Below are 17,647 nucleotides of genomic sequence, written 5' to 3'. Positions count from 1 at the left end.
AGGATGCAAGAATGATCTTTTGTCCCACAGACAACTCTAATTCTCACCTCTGTGTGCATCTTAATTTCCATTAAGATACAAACACACGAGTTCAGCTTTGGAGAAAGAAGCTGTGGGTGACAGGATCACTATTTTCAAGGCATAATGAGGATGCTGGGAGCACCCATTTGGGCTGCTGGAATCCAAGGCTGGATTTTGATTCTACATTAAGAAGTGGTACTGATAGAACATGTTGCCTGAAGAGGTTGTGGACTCCCCATCCCTGGAAGTGTCCAAGGCCAGGTTGGACAGGGCTTGGAGCAACCTGGGATAGTGGAATTTCTACCCCATGGCAGGGGTAGAACTGGATGAGCTTTAATGTCCTTTCCAATCCAAATCATTCCATGATTCTACTTAATTACACCATTGTTTACCCCATCCAAGAGTTTTGTACACACACACAGACATTAATGAACACACTACATCAATATCAAAACAAAACAGGAACTTCAGAGGCACAAGCCAATCTAAGTATGTGAGCACAGCAGCTCTGCTTGCCTGCTGAGCTCTAAAATTATTTCTCCTGTCTTTGAAGCTGAATTCTAGTGAAAAGGAAAAGAAAATCCTCATGTTTCAGGGGCTCTGATTTGGATTTGTAAACAACAGTCATCTGTGACTCCACTACAGCACTCCCAGAAAGTGAAATTCTGGGTATTCATAAAGTTCAAACAATTTTGGATGATTCTCTGGAAAGAGCCAACATCTTGGGGTGAGTATTTTCTAACTTAAAATCTCACCTGCCCACTTCTCTCCATTTTTAGAGGATAACCACGGTATCTACCCTTCAATTCTGAAAATCCTCTCCAGCTGACAGAAACTGCACACTGGTACGAAACACTTGTTCTCCATCAGTGGCTCACAGACTAAAACATGTGGGTCCAGTGCAGTGTCACGGAGGAAAACTACAAAGACTTGGCCTAACTGTGCTTCAGCAGCACATTCACTAAAAGTGACAAAACCATTTTTCTGATTGAAATAATCAGAAGTTTAGAAGAAATTATTAATCAACGTTTCCTAGATATTACAGTTGACAGTTTTTTCAGCAGCATTTGCTAATAGCTACTTGAGCACTGTTCCACAGCAAAACATGTCTATTGTGTACATTTTAATTTATAATTCAGAGTATCCTCCTGCTGGCAGCAGCATCTTTTGACGTTTCTGAACTGAGCTTTAGTGGCATAACTGTGTTTCCTGTGGTGTCTCCTGTCTTGTATCCCACTTGTCACAACCTGCCAGTCTGTATTGGTGGGGTGGGGAACGCTGCTCTCCAGGGAGTGCCCATTTCATATTCTCAGCTGTGCTGTGACCTTTTCCATTAATAGATGTCACAATAAGGGCAGGCCTTGATTGCTGAGCCACAAGAGCAGACTGGTTAATCAGCCTCAGACGGGCGTCAGCTGAAGCTCTGACAGGAATATCCAAGCACATGTCTCGACTATATTTGAGATGGGATGGTTGGAACGACATGATCTTTCCTTCCAACCCAAATCATTCCACGAGCCTATGGCTCAGTTTGGGGGTTTTCAAAGCAAAAAATGAGCTGGGCCTCCTATCAAAACACTATGCAACAATCAGTGTAAATCTGAGGCAGTGAAACGTTTCACTTTGAAACCAAGGTAACATTTACTCAGCATGAGCGAAACCAAGCTGAACAACTTCTTCCTTCACTACTGACAGTGACAATGCAAATCAGGTGTGGGGTGGGGAAGTTGCTGGCAGCATCTGAAGGGGAATGAGCAGAACGTTCCTCTTAAATAGACCTGAACTTGCACAGTTTCACACACAAAAACAAAACAAAAAACCCAAACTTAAACTTCAAGAAAGAAAAATATTGGGAAAAAACCTAAAAAAAATGTTAATTTAAAAACAGAAGGAAAGATCAGCATAGTAGTAAGCAGTGTAGCCTAAGCTCCCTCTTCTGGTATTTTGGAGTAAATATACTGGATTAGCCAGGTCTTGATAAATCTAACATTTGGATTCAAGATCTAGCAGCGAAGTGTTCATGTAACTTAGACAAAACACCTGTCAAACTTAGTCAACCTCTTTCACACTAGTAACATTTCTTAAGCAAAAGATGTAAAGACATGGAAAAGTCTTGTAACAATTGAAATCACACATTACCTCTTTTTTTCCCTTGTGAAACCTTCAGTTTCTTGAGCAGGCAGCTCTACACCATTACCAGGGGCCACAGCCAAAGGTACATCCTCAGAAACGTGGTTATCAACTTCTTTGCAGCTATCAGGCTTGGAAGTGCTGCAAAACAATTATTAAAAATAAGCTGACAAGTATCAGAAATGCCCATGAAGCTTTAATGAAGTCTCTTCATAGGATGAACTTTGGCTGGATCTACAAGGAGCTATAAGGACCACATCATCCCCTCCTGAATTCCCTCTCTCTCCCACCATCCACAAATTACTTCTTCCTACAAAAATTACTTCACTTAACTTCTCAGCTGACCACATAATCAGTAATATTGCAAAGTCTTGACAGCTCTTACAGACCATAACATTAAGTGCCAGAGGAATTTAAGCATATATGAAATCAGTATAGTAAATAAATCACTAATGACAGCTTTGCTGCTCTCACACAGCCCTTTCTCCTCAGTGTACAGCATAAACATTTGATTAAGTGATCTGTGTTTTAGGAAAAAAACCCTAAAAACAGGGACTAAAGCATTCTCTTACTTTAAAAGCTCTCCTAGGCTGTAAAGCTAAACACAGTAATCCCAGAACTCATTACATGGATGTTAAGTCCCTCTGCTCAGCAAAGCCCCACAAGCTCAGGAGCAGGGCAGTAACCACACAACTCCCCCTGCTCTCAGCCACACTCATTAAACCACTGACAGAAAAGGAACTAAATAACCAATGACTTCATGTCTCAAAAGCAGGAGCAGTTTAAGGTCTTGTCACGCCACACTGTCCCTTCCAGGGCACCTCAGACACACCAGAGGGACACAAATGTCCTGGGGTAGCAGCCACACACAAACAGCCTCCCCTCCTGCTGGCTGCTGCTTCCAGAGATACAACACAAATGTTGATGGAAATGTTGATGGAGACAGGACATGGCTGAGAAGCTTCTTACAGGTTTCCTGAACTAAATATAAACAGCTATCTTAGTCATTCCTTTTAAAAATTTCTCTCCTCTTCCCCCAGTAATTACACTGGAACTGTAGGCAGCAGATTAAATTGTGTTACTGATTAGGAGTTAGTAAGGTCCAGGGACAGGCTGTTCCCTTCTTTGGTGCATGTATACAAAGGACAAGCCTAAAGCACAGCCTAACTTCAGTCACAGTATGCAGGAGCAGGAAAACAGCCATTTCCCAAAGTGCTTGTCCACTCAGTTACTGAGATCTCCAAAGCTCTTTGTGAGTGCAGTTTACCTTTGCTAGCTTATATCCACAGAGCTGCTTTGTCCCATATGGGGTAACTGCCCCGCTACTTCTAAGAAATTATCTCTGCTTTCCTCACTCCTTCCTTCCTTTGGGTTGTCCAAACTGGCCTGACACTGACACAGACACCCTAAATCTCCAGCCCCATCAAGTTAATACAAATAAATAAATAAATAATGATTAAAAAGCAGGCTGCTTCCTTTTTCATGCAAAGGCCTTTGTCCTTGGCTAAAAATGTCTCTGTCCTAATATAGTAACAGCATCCCCTCTATACCAAGGCGCTGTGACTATATAGGGGCACACGGAGAGCAGCGAAAGTAAGATTTTTAAAGCAGAAAAAAGTGACTACTAAAAATAAGCGAGTGCTGAACATCTGTTTGGAGAGGAAACAAAGAGTTGCAAAACCCAAACAATTCACAAGAGGGCCCAGCCAAACAAGAGCACCAAAGGCACATAAAATTATGGCCCTGGTGTTACGGACACACAAAGCCCTACCTGCTCACAGTAGCACCTGATTCACCCACACTTCTTCAGACAGGCCCAAATGGCCATCTGCAGCCCTTCAGCTTCCCCCTTTAAGTCTTTCCACATCAAATGAAACAATTTTCAGAGATACTTTGACTAATGAGTGTCATTCCCAACACTAAAGCAAAGCTTGCCATCGACACACCCGGATTTCTAGAAGAGCTCTGCTCTCTGCCCTTCACAAAGCCCTGCCTCCACTCCTCCTCCTGCTCAGACAGACTGCACAAATTGAGGCAGGGGAGCACAGAACAGCAACCCTGTCCAAAATACAGGCTTTCTGTCCACTCTAAACTCTCCAGCCTAACACTGCATCAACTCGCGCGTGTGTGTCAACTCACGGTACTTTTATCACCTCAGACATGAAGTGGCTACATTAAAACCTCTCCACAGCTATTATTAAAACAAGATTTTCCACTGAACTTATTTCTCAACTCGTAGTATTTTAATGGTTGTAGCTAGAATACTACTAAAAGGCCCAAGTCTTCTCAGTGCACAATAAACTATACATTGACCAGTATTTATCCTGTGGAGTAGAGCTGATCAGAGAACAAGCATTTTCAAGTACCATCTCTTTTAAGTAAACCACAAAAATCACTTTTCTGACTATCTGTGTGCACAGATAAACCTGGGTACTCCTGCCTGCTTGTGCTGCCAACACTAAGAAGTACAACCCTAAAGAAAACTCATACAGGAAGTGCTTTCTAATCTGTCATTTTTTCCTGGACATTTTGCAGGTTTGGGGTTTTTTTCCCCCCAAGGCAGGAAGGAAGCTGCAGGGAACAGACACTGCTCAGAAGTGTTTCCCACCTCTAACCTGGAGCCCAGCTAAGCTGTGGTCTTGTACAGCCAGGGCACTTATTTGCCTTCTCTGCCTTTCCAACCCAAACATTCCTCATACAACACAGAAGTCCTGTTGCAGAGCTCTGCACCTGCAGAGTAAGGAGAAAGCTGTGTCTGGCCAAAACTTTTAGTGCAATATGTACTGGCAAATCAGAGTGAACTTGGCCTTTCACTACTAAACAAAAATGCTTGGCAGAACCACCAGTGAACTTTTTACCTAATTCTTTTCAGGGCACTTCTCTGTAGATAGAGTACATAAAATTCTACTGAGCAGATGATGGCAGGTTGTCCCTGATCAATATGGCATCAGCAGGAGAGAGGCAGTCAATCACCCTCAAGAAGCAAAACAAGAATAGAGTTTCCTGACTGGACAGATGGAGGGACAACCTGATCTCTTACTCTGCCCAGCCATCTGGAAGCCATTTAGCACAAACTGACCCCCGCCCTATATGTGCTTTTTAATCATTATTTTTCCCTGTCAAATGACACCATCTGCATTATGTGACACCCCTGATGGGGAAACACATGGAAACGAAAGTACATTTAGTAAATAACTGAACGTTTTGGGGGAAAACACTTTATGATTGCACCTTGCTGCAGACAGACTGGAATAACACCACGCCATTCAGGAGCCCTTGTAACATTTCCATGTTGCAGAGGTACCCAGCAGGCATCACAGAGACACCACATGCGTGTGCTTTAGAGAGCTGTACCCAGTCATACTGAAATGCAGGGGTGCAGTGCTTCTACATAAAATGCCAAAAAAGCAGAGACTTTAATAAGATTATCTTACTTATATGGGCAATAATCTGCTCCACGACACAGGTGAATTGTTGATGATGGATAAGGCAATGACATAAAAGAAAAAACATCATCAAGGCTCTTCCCTCAGCTAAGAAAAGCCCAGTCCTGCTATTACTGATCCTGGCTGTGAGCATAATCACATGTGTTTTAAGAGCAATACTTTCATTTGCTACCAACATCATGTTGTTATCAGCTCAGGACTAAACCCCAGGGAAGTCAGCAGAGCTGCTGCTGCAGGAGGAGCTGCACCATGACTGAACGAACAGGAGATAAAGCAGGGGTGCAGATGCATTGATTTAACCCCTCTTCTGCCAACCAGCAGCACCTGGGGGTGGGAACAGTGGCAGCCTTTGAGTTTTCCATGCTGGGACAGCAGGAAACCCCTCTGCAAGGCCCACAGAGAAGCTGGCAAGTGACAACAACCTGGACAGGAAAGGCAGGTGAAGAAGAACAGGTAGGCTTTTATATCCAAAGCTGCACACGGATGCAAATTAAAGGAGAAAGAAAAACAAACAACACTGACAAGAGTTAACTTGTGCAGCATTAAAAAAAAAAAATAAACAAAAGAGTTAAAACCAACAAACACAGAAGAACCACTCACAGCCAGCTTGACTGCAGCTGACCACAGTGCATTTCTCTGCCAGTTTCCTCTGTTTCAGGAACTGGAAAACTACCTACATCCAACGTGAAATACCCCTGGTTTGCAACTTTTTAGTGCTGAACCCTTGCAAAAATCCTTGCAGCTCCCTCAAGGTCAGGATTTGGAACACCAGCCAGATCCTATGGTTGCTGCACAGTCTGTGTGCCCTCACTCCTACTGGGCTCAGCCACCCTGGATGGGGCAACCACAGCTCAGCACCAGCACAGCCTGCACAGCTGGGATGGAGCAAGGAACCCCGAGACAACCTTCAGACATCAACAATAAAACATTTTAAAGGCACAAGTTATGAAGCAGATCAAAAGAAAAGGTAAAATATAATTAACTCGAAATTCCGGATTCAGATGAGAATGCAAACAGAGGGAATTCATGAGGTTTACAAGAAACAGTGAAATAAAACACTCTAAGACTGCTCTCCCTAAATGTTTAATCATAGCTTGTGTGCCTTTTTCCCTGCAAACAGCAAATTATCACCCCAAGGGCACACAATCCTCTGTTCCAGACTGTAGTCCAAAGACCATATACAAATCTTCCTCGAACTTTCAGTGTTAGACTTTTTTCATGCCTCCACATTAAGAAAGTAGTTCACAGCTCCACCTCAGTTAATGCTCACTCTTTTCTAACTGCCTCATTACTATGGCCAACAATCCATTAGCAAGAAACAGAATCCACAAAAAAACCATCAATAACCCAATTACATTTGTTAAAAACAAAGAAACACAACTCTTTGAGTAAAAAAACTCACAAGAACTGGAAGAAATCCACATCATTAGCTTCCCACTTCTCTAGATCATCTTACTCTGACTGTAGGAAAAAGTTTGTTTCTCACAGACTCACTCAGCCAGCATTAGTGACTAACCAGCTTGGGGACTGGTGGCAGACCAGGATGGGCTAAACAGCAAAGTCACCCAGCTTTTAAGGTGGATTGAGCAAACCACACAAGGTCCCTTCTGCCTTTGATGGTGTATTATTGTGACTTCAGCTAACAACTTTAATGCTAGCTTAAATATACTGCGTGTGTTTACACTCCACTGAACTCCCGGTGATTGAAGGGTACACACACCCTACAAGGCTTCCTCTATTGTTAAAACAAATTTATATGCCCGAAGATCCTGACAACCCTACTACCACCAGCACAAATAAAGCGACAGTCTCCTTTCTCAGTGCAATCAAAGGCAGACAAAAAGGCAGGAGTTCAACAGAGACACCTGAATGCTTTATAATTAACATTATACTGTTAAAGAACTTCTCAAAGAAAATGCTCAAAGGATTAGTTACCTTATACTACTAAAAAAAAAAAAAGGAAAAGACATAGGGCATACATTGCACCTTCACATGCCATGGCCCTCCTATGTGCTGAAGTGACAGAATCTCAGACAGCATCTTCTTTTGAAGGTTTTCACAAAGGGAGATTTAAACTCTGGTACAGATCTCTGCTGACAGATACAGGCAGACTCAGCAAACCCATCAGCAACTGGCCCTACCAGACATTTGTCCATCCAAGGAGGGTGACAGCAGTTCCTCAGCCAGCCTACACCCTCCCACACCAGGGAGCAGCCACTGCCCCTGCCCCAGGGCACGGCTCTGGACAGTACCTTGCTGCAGTCAGCTCAGCAGCTCCCACGGGGACAGCATTTCCAAGGGCTGCAGGCACAGCTAAGGGATGCTCACAGAGATCGAGGGGAGAAGCCAACTGATTAGCATCACCTGGCCCAGGAGGGCTGTGGAGAGAAAAGACAGAGAGAAAGGCAGCCTTAGATGTCTGAGTTATTACAGAATGTTGTTTGCCTGTCTGAATCTCTGGACTTGAGCATGAATGAGCTAACTTGTGTGTTAGGGAACGCAGAAAAAGTTGGCATTTTTAATCTAAGTTGCTTTTGTTCCCACAGGATTGAAGCCTCTGGATTTTTGTCTGAGTTAGAACTGCAGGAGCAATGAGACAGTACAATCCAACAGCATATTAACCCCATTGTGCTTCTGATTGTGAAAAACAAATGAGAAATGGAGCTGCTGCTTGAACAAGAGAAATGACAAGATTTCCTCGCTCAGAAATCACATGAAACACAAGGAGCTGAATGTTGGCTTTCACCTGAGCTGGGGGGGCACCGAGTCAAAGGTGTCCAGGTGTTGTGGAGAACACACACAGGAAGACGTCCAGCCTTGTCCCATTCCTGGGAAAAGCAGAGTGCCACAGAGTACCAGCAGCTTGTGGCTCAAGAAAACAATTTGGAAACATACTGCTGAATCAGTAAGGAAAGGAGCCTTGCTGAAAAAGGTATTTTGTCTATTTTTATGAAACACCAAACCATGGGAAACCCCCTGAAAACAACATTTTTGTTGCCTACTTCAACCTGACCTGACCATGTGACCACCCAGAGATCAGGACCAAGGAAGCATCACTTTTCCCTAAAATTCACCAAAATCCTCAAGCTATTTGTAAAGTGTGACCTTAAAGTGCTCATGCAATTTCATGCTGCCCTGAACCCCTTCTGTCCATGTTGTTTCCTGTACCTACCAAGTGAACACAGCACTGAACACACAGGGATGGTGCCATACACAGATGGGTTTGAGGTGCGTAGACTCAAAACTGTCACTCAGCATTTGCAACTCCAGCTCATAAATAAAAAGCTCTAAATCAGATAACTCAGCTTTAACTCTAAATGATTACTTCCTTATCTCACTTCAACTCCAGAGATATGGGACGATTCTCTACTGTAGTTTAATTTTGAATCCAAAACCATAACAAACAGTTAAACTTTACTATAACAATGTCAGTGTTATTCTGGAAATGACTGAAGGCTGCCATCTGAATGTACACACACTTCCTATATTTTATCTAAACGATTCTGTAACATGTTCATGTGGGAAAACTAATTACAACTGAGCAATTAACTGCCCACAAGTTCTCTGGTTTAACCACACCTGAGGGCTCTGCCTGTTGTAGGGAACTTTGAGCAAAGGTGTTTACAGGTTCCAAAGTCCTCTGGCTTATTAGCATAAAGGGACTGGTTTTCATTCACTGCTGAGTCGCAGATACAGCACAAACTGGGGAGTCCCCTCTGCTTTGCCTTCAAATGAGTGTTCAGAAGGCAGGTTTTGACAACAGCACTTGACAATTTCTTTTTTATGTACATAGCGAGTAAAATGAGGAGCTGGGCAGGCTTTGTTGTGGCTGTGGCAGAGCACTAAGGCTATTCCCAGTGAATATACAGACAGCACAGCACAAACCCAAACTGCAACTGAAGCTCCTGTGCCCCAGTCTGGTGAGAAGCGTTTGCTCCTCACCACTCACGTTTCCTGCACAGCCAACTCCTGGACAGGGAGTTTCACAGTTCATGGACAAAGTAACCTGAAACTCAGGCTTGGGGAGGCGATGGTGAAGCTGCTCCTTGCCAAGCCACCCTGCTCTGCGCCACACAAACAATGAAGCCATCCATAAGCTGCTCAAACGAGTTCCACAAAGTGACATTCCCAGGCATCACAACTGCCTTTGGCTCTCCAGGCACCTGCCACCAGGTCCCTGCTGTCAGCCCTCTGCAGCCACCAGCCTTTAAGGCCAATTTGTTCCGAGAATTGAACTCCATAAAAAGGCCACGAGCTTTTTCCATTCTGTTGCCTCAGTTCTGGGTCGAGCCTGGAAGAGAATCTACATAAAATTGCTTCCAAATTCTACTTATGACAAGCATGACTGAAATAGTTTGCAAAGGAAAATACCTCATAGTTTAACAAGCAGTTGCTTACCAACAGCTGCAGCGAGCACACTAAACTCAGCCCAAAGACCACAGGGTTCAGACTGTTATTAGTGTGTCACAAGAGAAAGACACTGCCCATCAGGTGTCCTTAGGCTCTTGAGTTTCACAATTTCACTTTTAAGGCCTCTATTTAGCCTTGGAAAGAGATTTTCCAAGTCACTGTTAGAAGGCAGGTATGCAAATAACAAGTTTCAGGCAAACCTTGACCCACAGTAGTAATTAAATATCAATGAATGAATGAGAAATAACTCCATAAACTTGTGTAATTTCTTCTGTTTAAACACAGCAGGTCTTACCTCTGTCTATGTAGAAAGGTTTCAAACCAAGGCAGAAAATTAAGATACATACAGGGGCACAACTTGGCACACAAGGACACAGAGCAGCGACTGCTGGGTGCTCTGGTGGGTGTGTTTGCTGCTCTTCTCCTGACATCCCTGAGATGCAGACCTTAAACCTCTAACTTCATAGGAAAGTTATAAAATGCTTTGATACTGGTGCTGGAGACAGAAGGCAGCTACGGGTCTTGGCATTTACTCCCTGTCCATGTTTTTCCAATCAGGAGAGCTGGATGTGGCTCCCTTTGAACAGTCAACAACAGCTCCAAGTTTACTCCAAGGGAAACCAATAAGCATTTCAAACTCTGCTATCTCCCAGTCCCAAACATTTGGTTGCTTTTAAAGAGATAACAGCAAGATTTATGGATCCTGCTCTTACCCCAGAAATCTCTGGAAAATGGCACCAACAACCACAAGGCAAGACTGAGCTCTCAGTGCTCTCATCACCCACTGTTTTGTTTTCTTCAGGACACAAGACGTTCTCGCTGGGTACAGCAAGGCTGACAAACAAAATCCTCTAGATTTCATACTTGGCTTTCTAATATCTTAGGCCAAAGAGTCATTTTTTGACCCTCAGTTTATCCATCCATAAAAAGTATTGATCAATCCCAGAAAAATATTGAGAGAATTTATTGTTGGTAAGTTCTTACACTGCAATTCTTTGGAAAGGAAGAAGATCTAGCAGCACCTCCATCAGTTTAAAATTCATTCATTCAAACACAACATACCTCACAAAATTTGTTCCATTTTATTAATTCCTTCATAGTATTTTTACCTTCTTGCACTTTAGTTTGTAGCTTCTCATACATTAGCCACATTCACTGAAATAAATTTGGTGTCTAGAAAATCCAACAATAACCTGCTATAGTAACTCTAAGCAACTTTGGCATTGCTGTTCTTTAAAAGTATTTTCATGGTTATTGCGACTCCTGTCAATGTTTCAGCAAAGAAGGAAGTAAGAAGTTATTTCTTATATTAGAAATCAACATTACAGATATCACTAACTAAAACTAAACTTGTTTAGGGAACAGCTCAAAACTGCTGCATAAGATACAAGCAAAGCATTAGAAACAAACAAGCCCCTCTTTTCTTCCCCTCCTGTACTACTACTTGTGAACTAATTTAAAACCCATTTAAATATCAACAGCATTTCAGGAAAAATATGAGATTCTAAGATTAAAATGGAAAGTGTGGCTTTATTTCCCAAGGAACTAAAGGAACATCCATCCTCACAGGACAAGTCCATACACCAGCAATAGCTTGAAAGCTCAGACACAACAATGACTGGGGGTCACTTTTGCTGGTCACTGTGCTTAGATACAGCCAAGGTTTTACTTTTACCAGCTAAAAATGCACTCACAGTCAAAAGTTCAAGTTTTGGGAAATACACTGCCTTTTGTAAACCCAACAAAAGATCTACTTATCCATTTAAATACGTTATTTTGGAAAAATCTCTCAAATTCCATACTCCTCTGAAGAAGAAACTATGCCTTAAGTGCCTCGCACCAGCACTTTGTATTTAGGCTCGACCTGGGCCAGGCTGAGTCCTGCTGAGCCAGGGCTGTGCAAACACAGTAATAAAGGTATCCAAGAGATGACATGGCATGTGTTAATTAAAAGCAAAGAAAACCCCTGTCACACATGGGAAACACAAGTCTGATGCCCAGTGCATGGCAGCATAACTACACTTATGGAAAAAAGGCACTATCATCAAGACACCAGGACTGGCTTCTGGCGGAATTATTCCAGTGCCTGGGATTTACATGGTGTTCCTCTGAGCGGGACTCGAGGAATCAGCAGAACAGGTCTGGGTGCTGGGTGGCAGTGCCTGCAGCACCCAAGGAGAGCCAGCCCAGCCCAGCGCGGCTGGAGCAGCACTGAGGCACACCTGTCCCCAAGGGAGAGCCCTGCCATCATCCTGGCTGGCCACACTCCATGCGGGAGCATGCCCAGCTCCGGGCACAAGGCTGTGCTTTCAGCAACGGGGCAGTGAGTCCCTTCTCTCCCTGCACAATCCCATCCTAACAACACAAGGAAGGCAAGCAAACGCAGGAGCTGCCTTCTGGAGGCATTAAAGCATTTTTTACAAGACTTCCTGAAGGCAATTCCCCACCTGTGGAAAGCAAGCCCAGCTGTGTAGCAGCTGGCAATCCCTGCAGGTGAGTCCCGGCGTTCTGCTGGATGGGAGCAGAGCGCTATCGCTGTCAGGGACCACGCAGAGGCATTCTCAGAAATTGTACTTTTCTGGCACTGGCTGTGGAAACCCTGAGAAGATAGAGGAGTTATCTTGGCAGGGGATGGTGTTTAGTCACACTTTACCTGAGGGCCCGCACTTCCTCTCTCACCCAACCCTCCTTGCTTAGAAATCCCTTTATTTCTTAACACGTGTACCCAGATTGATCACTGATTGATCAGATGTAACAATAAAACAGAATTTTGTTGTTTTTTTTTTCCTGAGTGTGCCACATTACTGTGCTCGCATTAAAACTTAAGATGAGTTGCTACATTAAACAAACACAGTTATTTTAGACTAAAATACTTAAAGGGACTGAAATGTGTTACAGCACTACTTCCGTCGCAAGCTGAAAGAGGGACAGCAGAAAGCCACATAAAAGTATCAGAAGTATAAATCACAGGATGAATAAGCATATTTGCTGTAATAACTGTCAACCATTAAAAAAAGCCAATCACGTCACCACGGAGCAGCTTTTAGAGCCTCGGAAGGGCTCTCGGTCACGTCCTGATGACACTGGAGCAGGATTTCAAAGTTCCCAAATTCCCGAAGTTCCCAGTTAGTAAACCTGAAGCAGAAGTTCCTCAGTGCAAACACCACACGCACTCTCCTCCTCGCTCGAGCACAAACCCCAAACCCAGCCAGAAACCAGAGCAAGAGCCCCAAAATCATCCACTTTTTTTTTTTTTTTTTGGGGGGGGGGGGGGGGGGAGGAGAGTTAATCCTCACCCAGAGCTGGAAGCAGCGCTGCGGCAGCGGGGGAAACAGTTTCCAAAAGTTTTTCAAAAGGGGAAAAAAAAACCAAAAAAAACCAAAAAAAACAAACCAAGAGGGAAAATAAAAACTTTCCCACTCACAAGTGCCTACTTACCAACGCCAGGAAATAATCACCAGCGTTCCTACTCGCAGTCATCCTCGCCGGCAGCACAGCCCCTCGCCCGGCCGCCGCTCCCCTGCGCTCCCACCGTGCCGGGCGGGCACCGCGCCTCCGCCGCAGCCCCGCTCCCCGCCGCTTCTCCAGCAGAGCTCCGGGAGCGTACAAAAGGCCGAGGAATAGGAGCCCCGAGCTGCTGCTCGCAGGCTCCTCCCATGAGGCTCCCCGAGGAAAGGCCGGAGCGGCCGCGCTGCCGCGCCCGGGTCCTCCCCCGCCGGCTCCGGCGCTGCCGCCGCCCCGGGGCATCGGAGCCCGGCGGGGCAGGGCTGGGGCTGCCGCAACAAAGGAGCGAAACCACCAACGCCAGCCCCACTGACCGCCTCACACGTGGGTTGTCTTCTCTTTTTTTTTTTTAATTTTTTATCTTACCTCCCCCCCCTCCTCGGTTTTACGGTGGAATTTTGGAGTTTCCATCCGCTGGAGGGGCGGGGGGGGGGGGGGGGGGAGATGTGGAGAGATTAAATTACGGTGTGTGTAACGCTTAAAGCACACATAGATAGCTGCCAGTGTTTTAAAAGCCACTTAAGAAGAGTCTGTTTTAATTGATGGTGTTTGGCAACTTTTTTTTTTTCCCCAAGTTTCAGGCTGCAGGAATGGTGTTTTGCCCAACCTGAAATAAAACTTTTTAAAATGGTTTCAGGATGTAAAGTTTTTAACACCTTTCACAGAAGCATTATGTGTTTCTAGCTAAACAAATAACATTTTCTTAAATCTACACCAAACCATTTTTAATCCTAGATGAATTGTTGGGTTAAATTCCAGCTCCTAAAGTCACCCAGGTTTTCTCATAGGTTTCTTTACCTGCCTTCTTAACAGGTTAATCTTCTTTTTCAATCTGCTTTCTCATGGGTTACTTTACCTGCCTTCTTGTAAGTTTCTTTACCTGCTTTCTTATGAGTTTCTTTCTTTCCATAGGTTTTCACCTGCTTTCTTATAGGTTTCTTTACCTCTAAGAAAATGGGGCAGTTTTAATTAGTTGCATGCCCTTATTAATCTCTTAGGTTTCCTATGGGTTTATTACAACACAAAAGAATGGCTTTACAGGTAATTAAGTCTGCATGGGGATACACCAAATTGCATATATGAGCTGCCAGCACCCAAGGAATTAATTGAGTCTCCCCCTAGGGAGATCATTATCATGTTTATAACATGCCATACAACAACTATAAGCTTTATGATATCTATCCCACAGCAAGAGAGTTGGTAGATGGGGCATTTGGTAAGCAATCAAGACACTTCGGATGAAATGCTGGGACTACAGAGACTCAATTTAGCTGAGTTAGTTTCCCAGCTGACTCCATGTCTCCAAACTCTTCAACTGTGGTGCCAGCCACATCTTGGGTGACAAAACTGACACTTCCTCTTCTTCAGAACTCAGTCCAGCCCCTAGCAGGACTGTGCATCTCCTTTTAGTATTAAGGTACAGTAATGATACCTGGTGGACTCCTCAAAGCATCAATTCAGAACTGGGCTGCAGGGGGGAAAATATAGTAATCAGTTTTTAATTTTTTAACTCTTGGGCAGTTTCTACTTCTAGCCCTTGTCTGCTCTTCTATAAGCAAAAGGAGGCAACAGATTTTTTGTTCAGGTGAATTTTGTGTTAGAGGAGAACTTTCCCATCTAGTCTGAAAGCAGAAGACAGGGATTTCCCCTCCATGTGCTCATTGCTGCTTTTAACAAGTCAGATACCTGTACAGGAAATAGAAGGCTACACCAAATGATCCCCAGACACCAAATCAGGCACTGTAATGGGTTAAAATGCTGAAAAACATGTAGTCTGCCAGCATCATCTGGGCTGCAGGGTATGGCTTTTCATGGGGCCAACACTGTGAATGGTACGGGGAGAACTCACTTGGTTGCAGCACTGGGAGCCAGTAGCACCCACTCTGACAGCAAGAATTAAGATGAGTCTCAGAGTTAAAACTTTCTTGGGAGAGTGTCTCTCTCATATCCTGCTTCCCAAGCAGTAGGAAACCAGCCATGGAAAAATTTACTGTGATTTTTGATACAGGTACAAGGATCCAGTCCCCCTCTCATTTTGGGGGGAATTAACCTCTTCTGCCATCTGGAAGCCATTTCACAAATAGCTTCTGCAGGTATAACTGCCCTGAGGGGGAGGGAAACCATGGAAAGAGGAAGATTCATTAAAATAAATTTTTATTTTCTTTGCAAGCAGCACTTCAGTTTGGCTCAAAGCCGTGGCCACAGACAAGCCATGTTCCTGCTAACAGAACCAAATTGAGCATTTTTGGAATAAATGGTCATTTTTCTCAAACAACATACCTCTCCCTGTTTATTCCTTAGCCTTTTGCTGTGCCAAAACCTTTTGACCAACTGTGAAGCAATTTCAACCCACCTTTGTGACAGAAACATTTCCAATTGTCTCCCAGTGCCCTCTGCTACTTAACGTGGGAACCTGATAGGCTGAAACTCCAGGAAAAGCTCAGGTGTGCCTGAGCTACCTTAACAGAAGGCTTGGGCAGGACAGAGGGAACCAGCTGAAAGCAACAGGGAAGCAAGAGCTAAGCAAGCTCCCAGCAGACAATGACAGGGTAGGGGTGGCTGTCAGGGTGCAGCAGGGCCAGGCTGGCTGGGGCAGATCAAAGAGCCGCCAAGGAAAGCCTTGCAAAAGATTTCTCCGGAGGCCAGAGCTGGGCTGGAGTGGCTGATGAGAGGGCTGGGGAGCAGGAGACATCCCACAGGATGGCTGTGCCAGAGCCCAGGCCCTTCCCTGGCTCCCTGTGAGGAAAATCCAGAAAGCATCAGGATGGCACAGACTGGAGGGGACACTTTTAAAAACGTAGATCATGAAATCACAAAGTGGTTTGGGCCAGAAGGGACTCATCCAGTGCCATCCCCTGCCATGGGCAGGGACACCTTCCACTATCCCAGGGTGCTCCAAGCCCCATCCAACCTGGCCTTGGGCACTTCCAGGGATCCAGGGGCAGCCACAGCTGCTCTGGGCACCCTGTGCCAGGGCCTCAGCACCCTCACAGGGAACAGTTTCTTCCCTATATCAAATCTAGCCCTGCCCTCTTTCATTTTAAAGCCATTCTCCCTTGGCCTATCACTATATGGCCTTCTGAAAAATGTATATGTGATTTTAAATTGTTCTTTGTGAAAACTTGGTGCCTGTTTTACAACGAATCCATAGAAATGTACTTCAGTTTGTTTAGCGTAAAAGAGGAGTTTCTCGATTGCATTTCCTAACCAGAGGCTCACAATCATTCACTCTGCAAAACCACAGACCCAATTAACTGCAGAGCAGCCTGGCTGAGATACCAAGCCAAGTTCTGTAACAAACACCTGAACTTTATATTTCTGCTACTTTCCACATACAAATTACCCACAACCATCATTTGTGGTGGCTGAAAATTAGGTTGCGCATTTCCCAGCAATTTTTACTGGCAAGGCTTTGGGATGGCTGTCTCTTTAAATTCCCAGACTTTCACCTTAATCTGAAGCAAAGTTTAATGTTAACCCATTACAGCTTGGAGGATAAAAGTGATGGGAAACTCCCATTTTACAAATTTCCAATTAAGCAAGATTGGTTTTTAGAAAACCCTAGGGTAGACTCGAAGCCTCACAAATTCCAATGATAACTTCTCTAGCAAACTAAGTTTCTGTGGAGTTTCTACCAGAAGAACAGGATTTGAAGAATGGTAAATGTAACATAAGTTTCATGTACCATCACAACACTCAAAAAAGAATAAAAAGATAAGATGTGAAAAATCTTGGAGACTTTAAATATTCAGCAAAACTAATTGTATATTTTGAGTCATTTAATGATGTTGTTAGGAAGGGGAAATGGAAGTTTTAGGTGTCTATTTATTTTTTTCCTTAGTTGTTAGTAACTGAGCAATGTATTCATGCTTTTAGCTTCCATTCCAGGAAACAAATCCAATCTTCTCTGTCTGCTGCAGAGTTATTCTTAGCTGGCTTTGATATTTCTATCAGCTAGGAGAGCATAACAATGTTATCATGGTTACAAATTCCAAAGATTTTACATAAGCTCTTGAGTGCCTAAAAAAAAAAAAAAAAAAAAAAAAAAAAAAAGGCTTTATTGATTACACTGTTTGTGTTTCATTAGCCAAAGCAGCTAGGAAAAACATTCTGGAGAAGAATTTTAAAAAAGCACT

At 44.0% G+C, this 17,647-nt stretch overlaps 1 protein-coding gene across 5 annotated transcripts in view; it reads right to left on the bottom strand.

The window, feature by feature from the left end:
- TACC2 (transforming acidic coiled-coil containing protein 2) overlaps positions 1 to 17,647 on the bottom strand; it is a 129,353-nt gene that overhangs the window by 67,146 nt on the left and 44,560 nt on the right. For 4 of the 5 annotated variants that reach the window (XM_069020181.1, XM_069020184.1, XM_069020182.1 and 1 more), the window contains 2 exons: positions 7,850 to 7,975; positions 2,161 to 2,292 (listed from right to left, as the gene is read on the bottom strand). In XM_069020181.1, coding sequence (XP_068876282.1) covers positions 2,161 to 2,292; positions 7,850 to 7,975 — 258 coding nt within the window. Of the gene's footprint in view, positions 1 to 2,160; positions 2,293 to 7,849; positions 7,976 to 10,720; positions 10,801 to 17,647 lie in introns of those variants that run through there. The other variant, XM_069020186.1, reaches the window with a different exon arrangement.

This window comes from Aphelocoma coerulescens, chromosome 6 (genome assembly GCF_041296385.1).
Source record: "Aphelocoma coerulescens isolate FSJ_1873_10779 chromosome 6, UR_Acoe_1.0, whole genome shotgun sequence".
In the NCBI taxonomy this organism is placed as follows: domain Eukaryota; kingdom Metazoa; phylum Chordata; class Aves; order Passeriformes; family Corvidae; genus Aphelocoma; species Aphelocoma coerulescens.
Note: the sequence above shows the minus strand (reverse complement) of the source record. Positions and strands in the feature narration are given on the sequence as shown.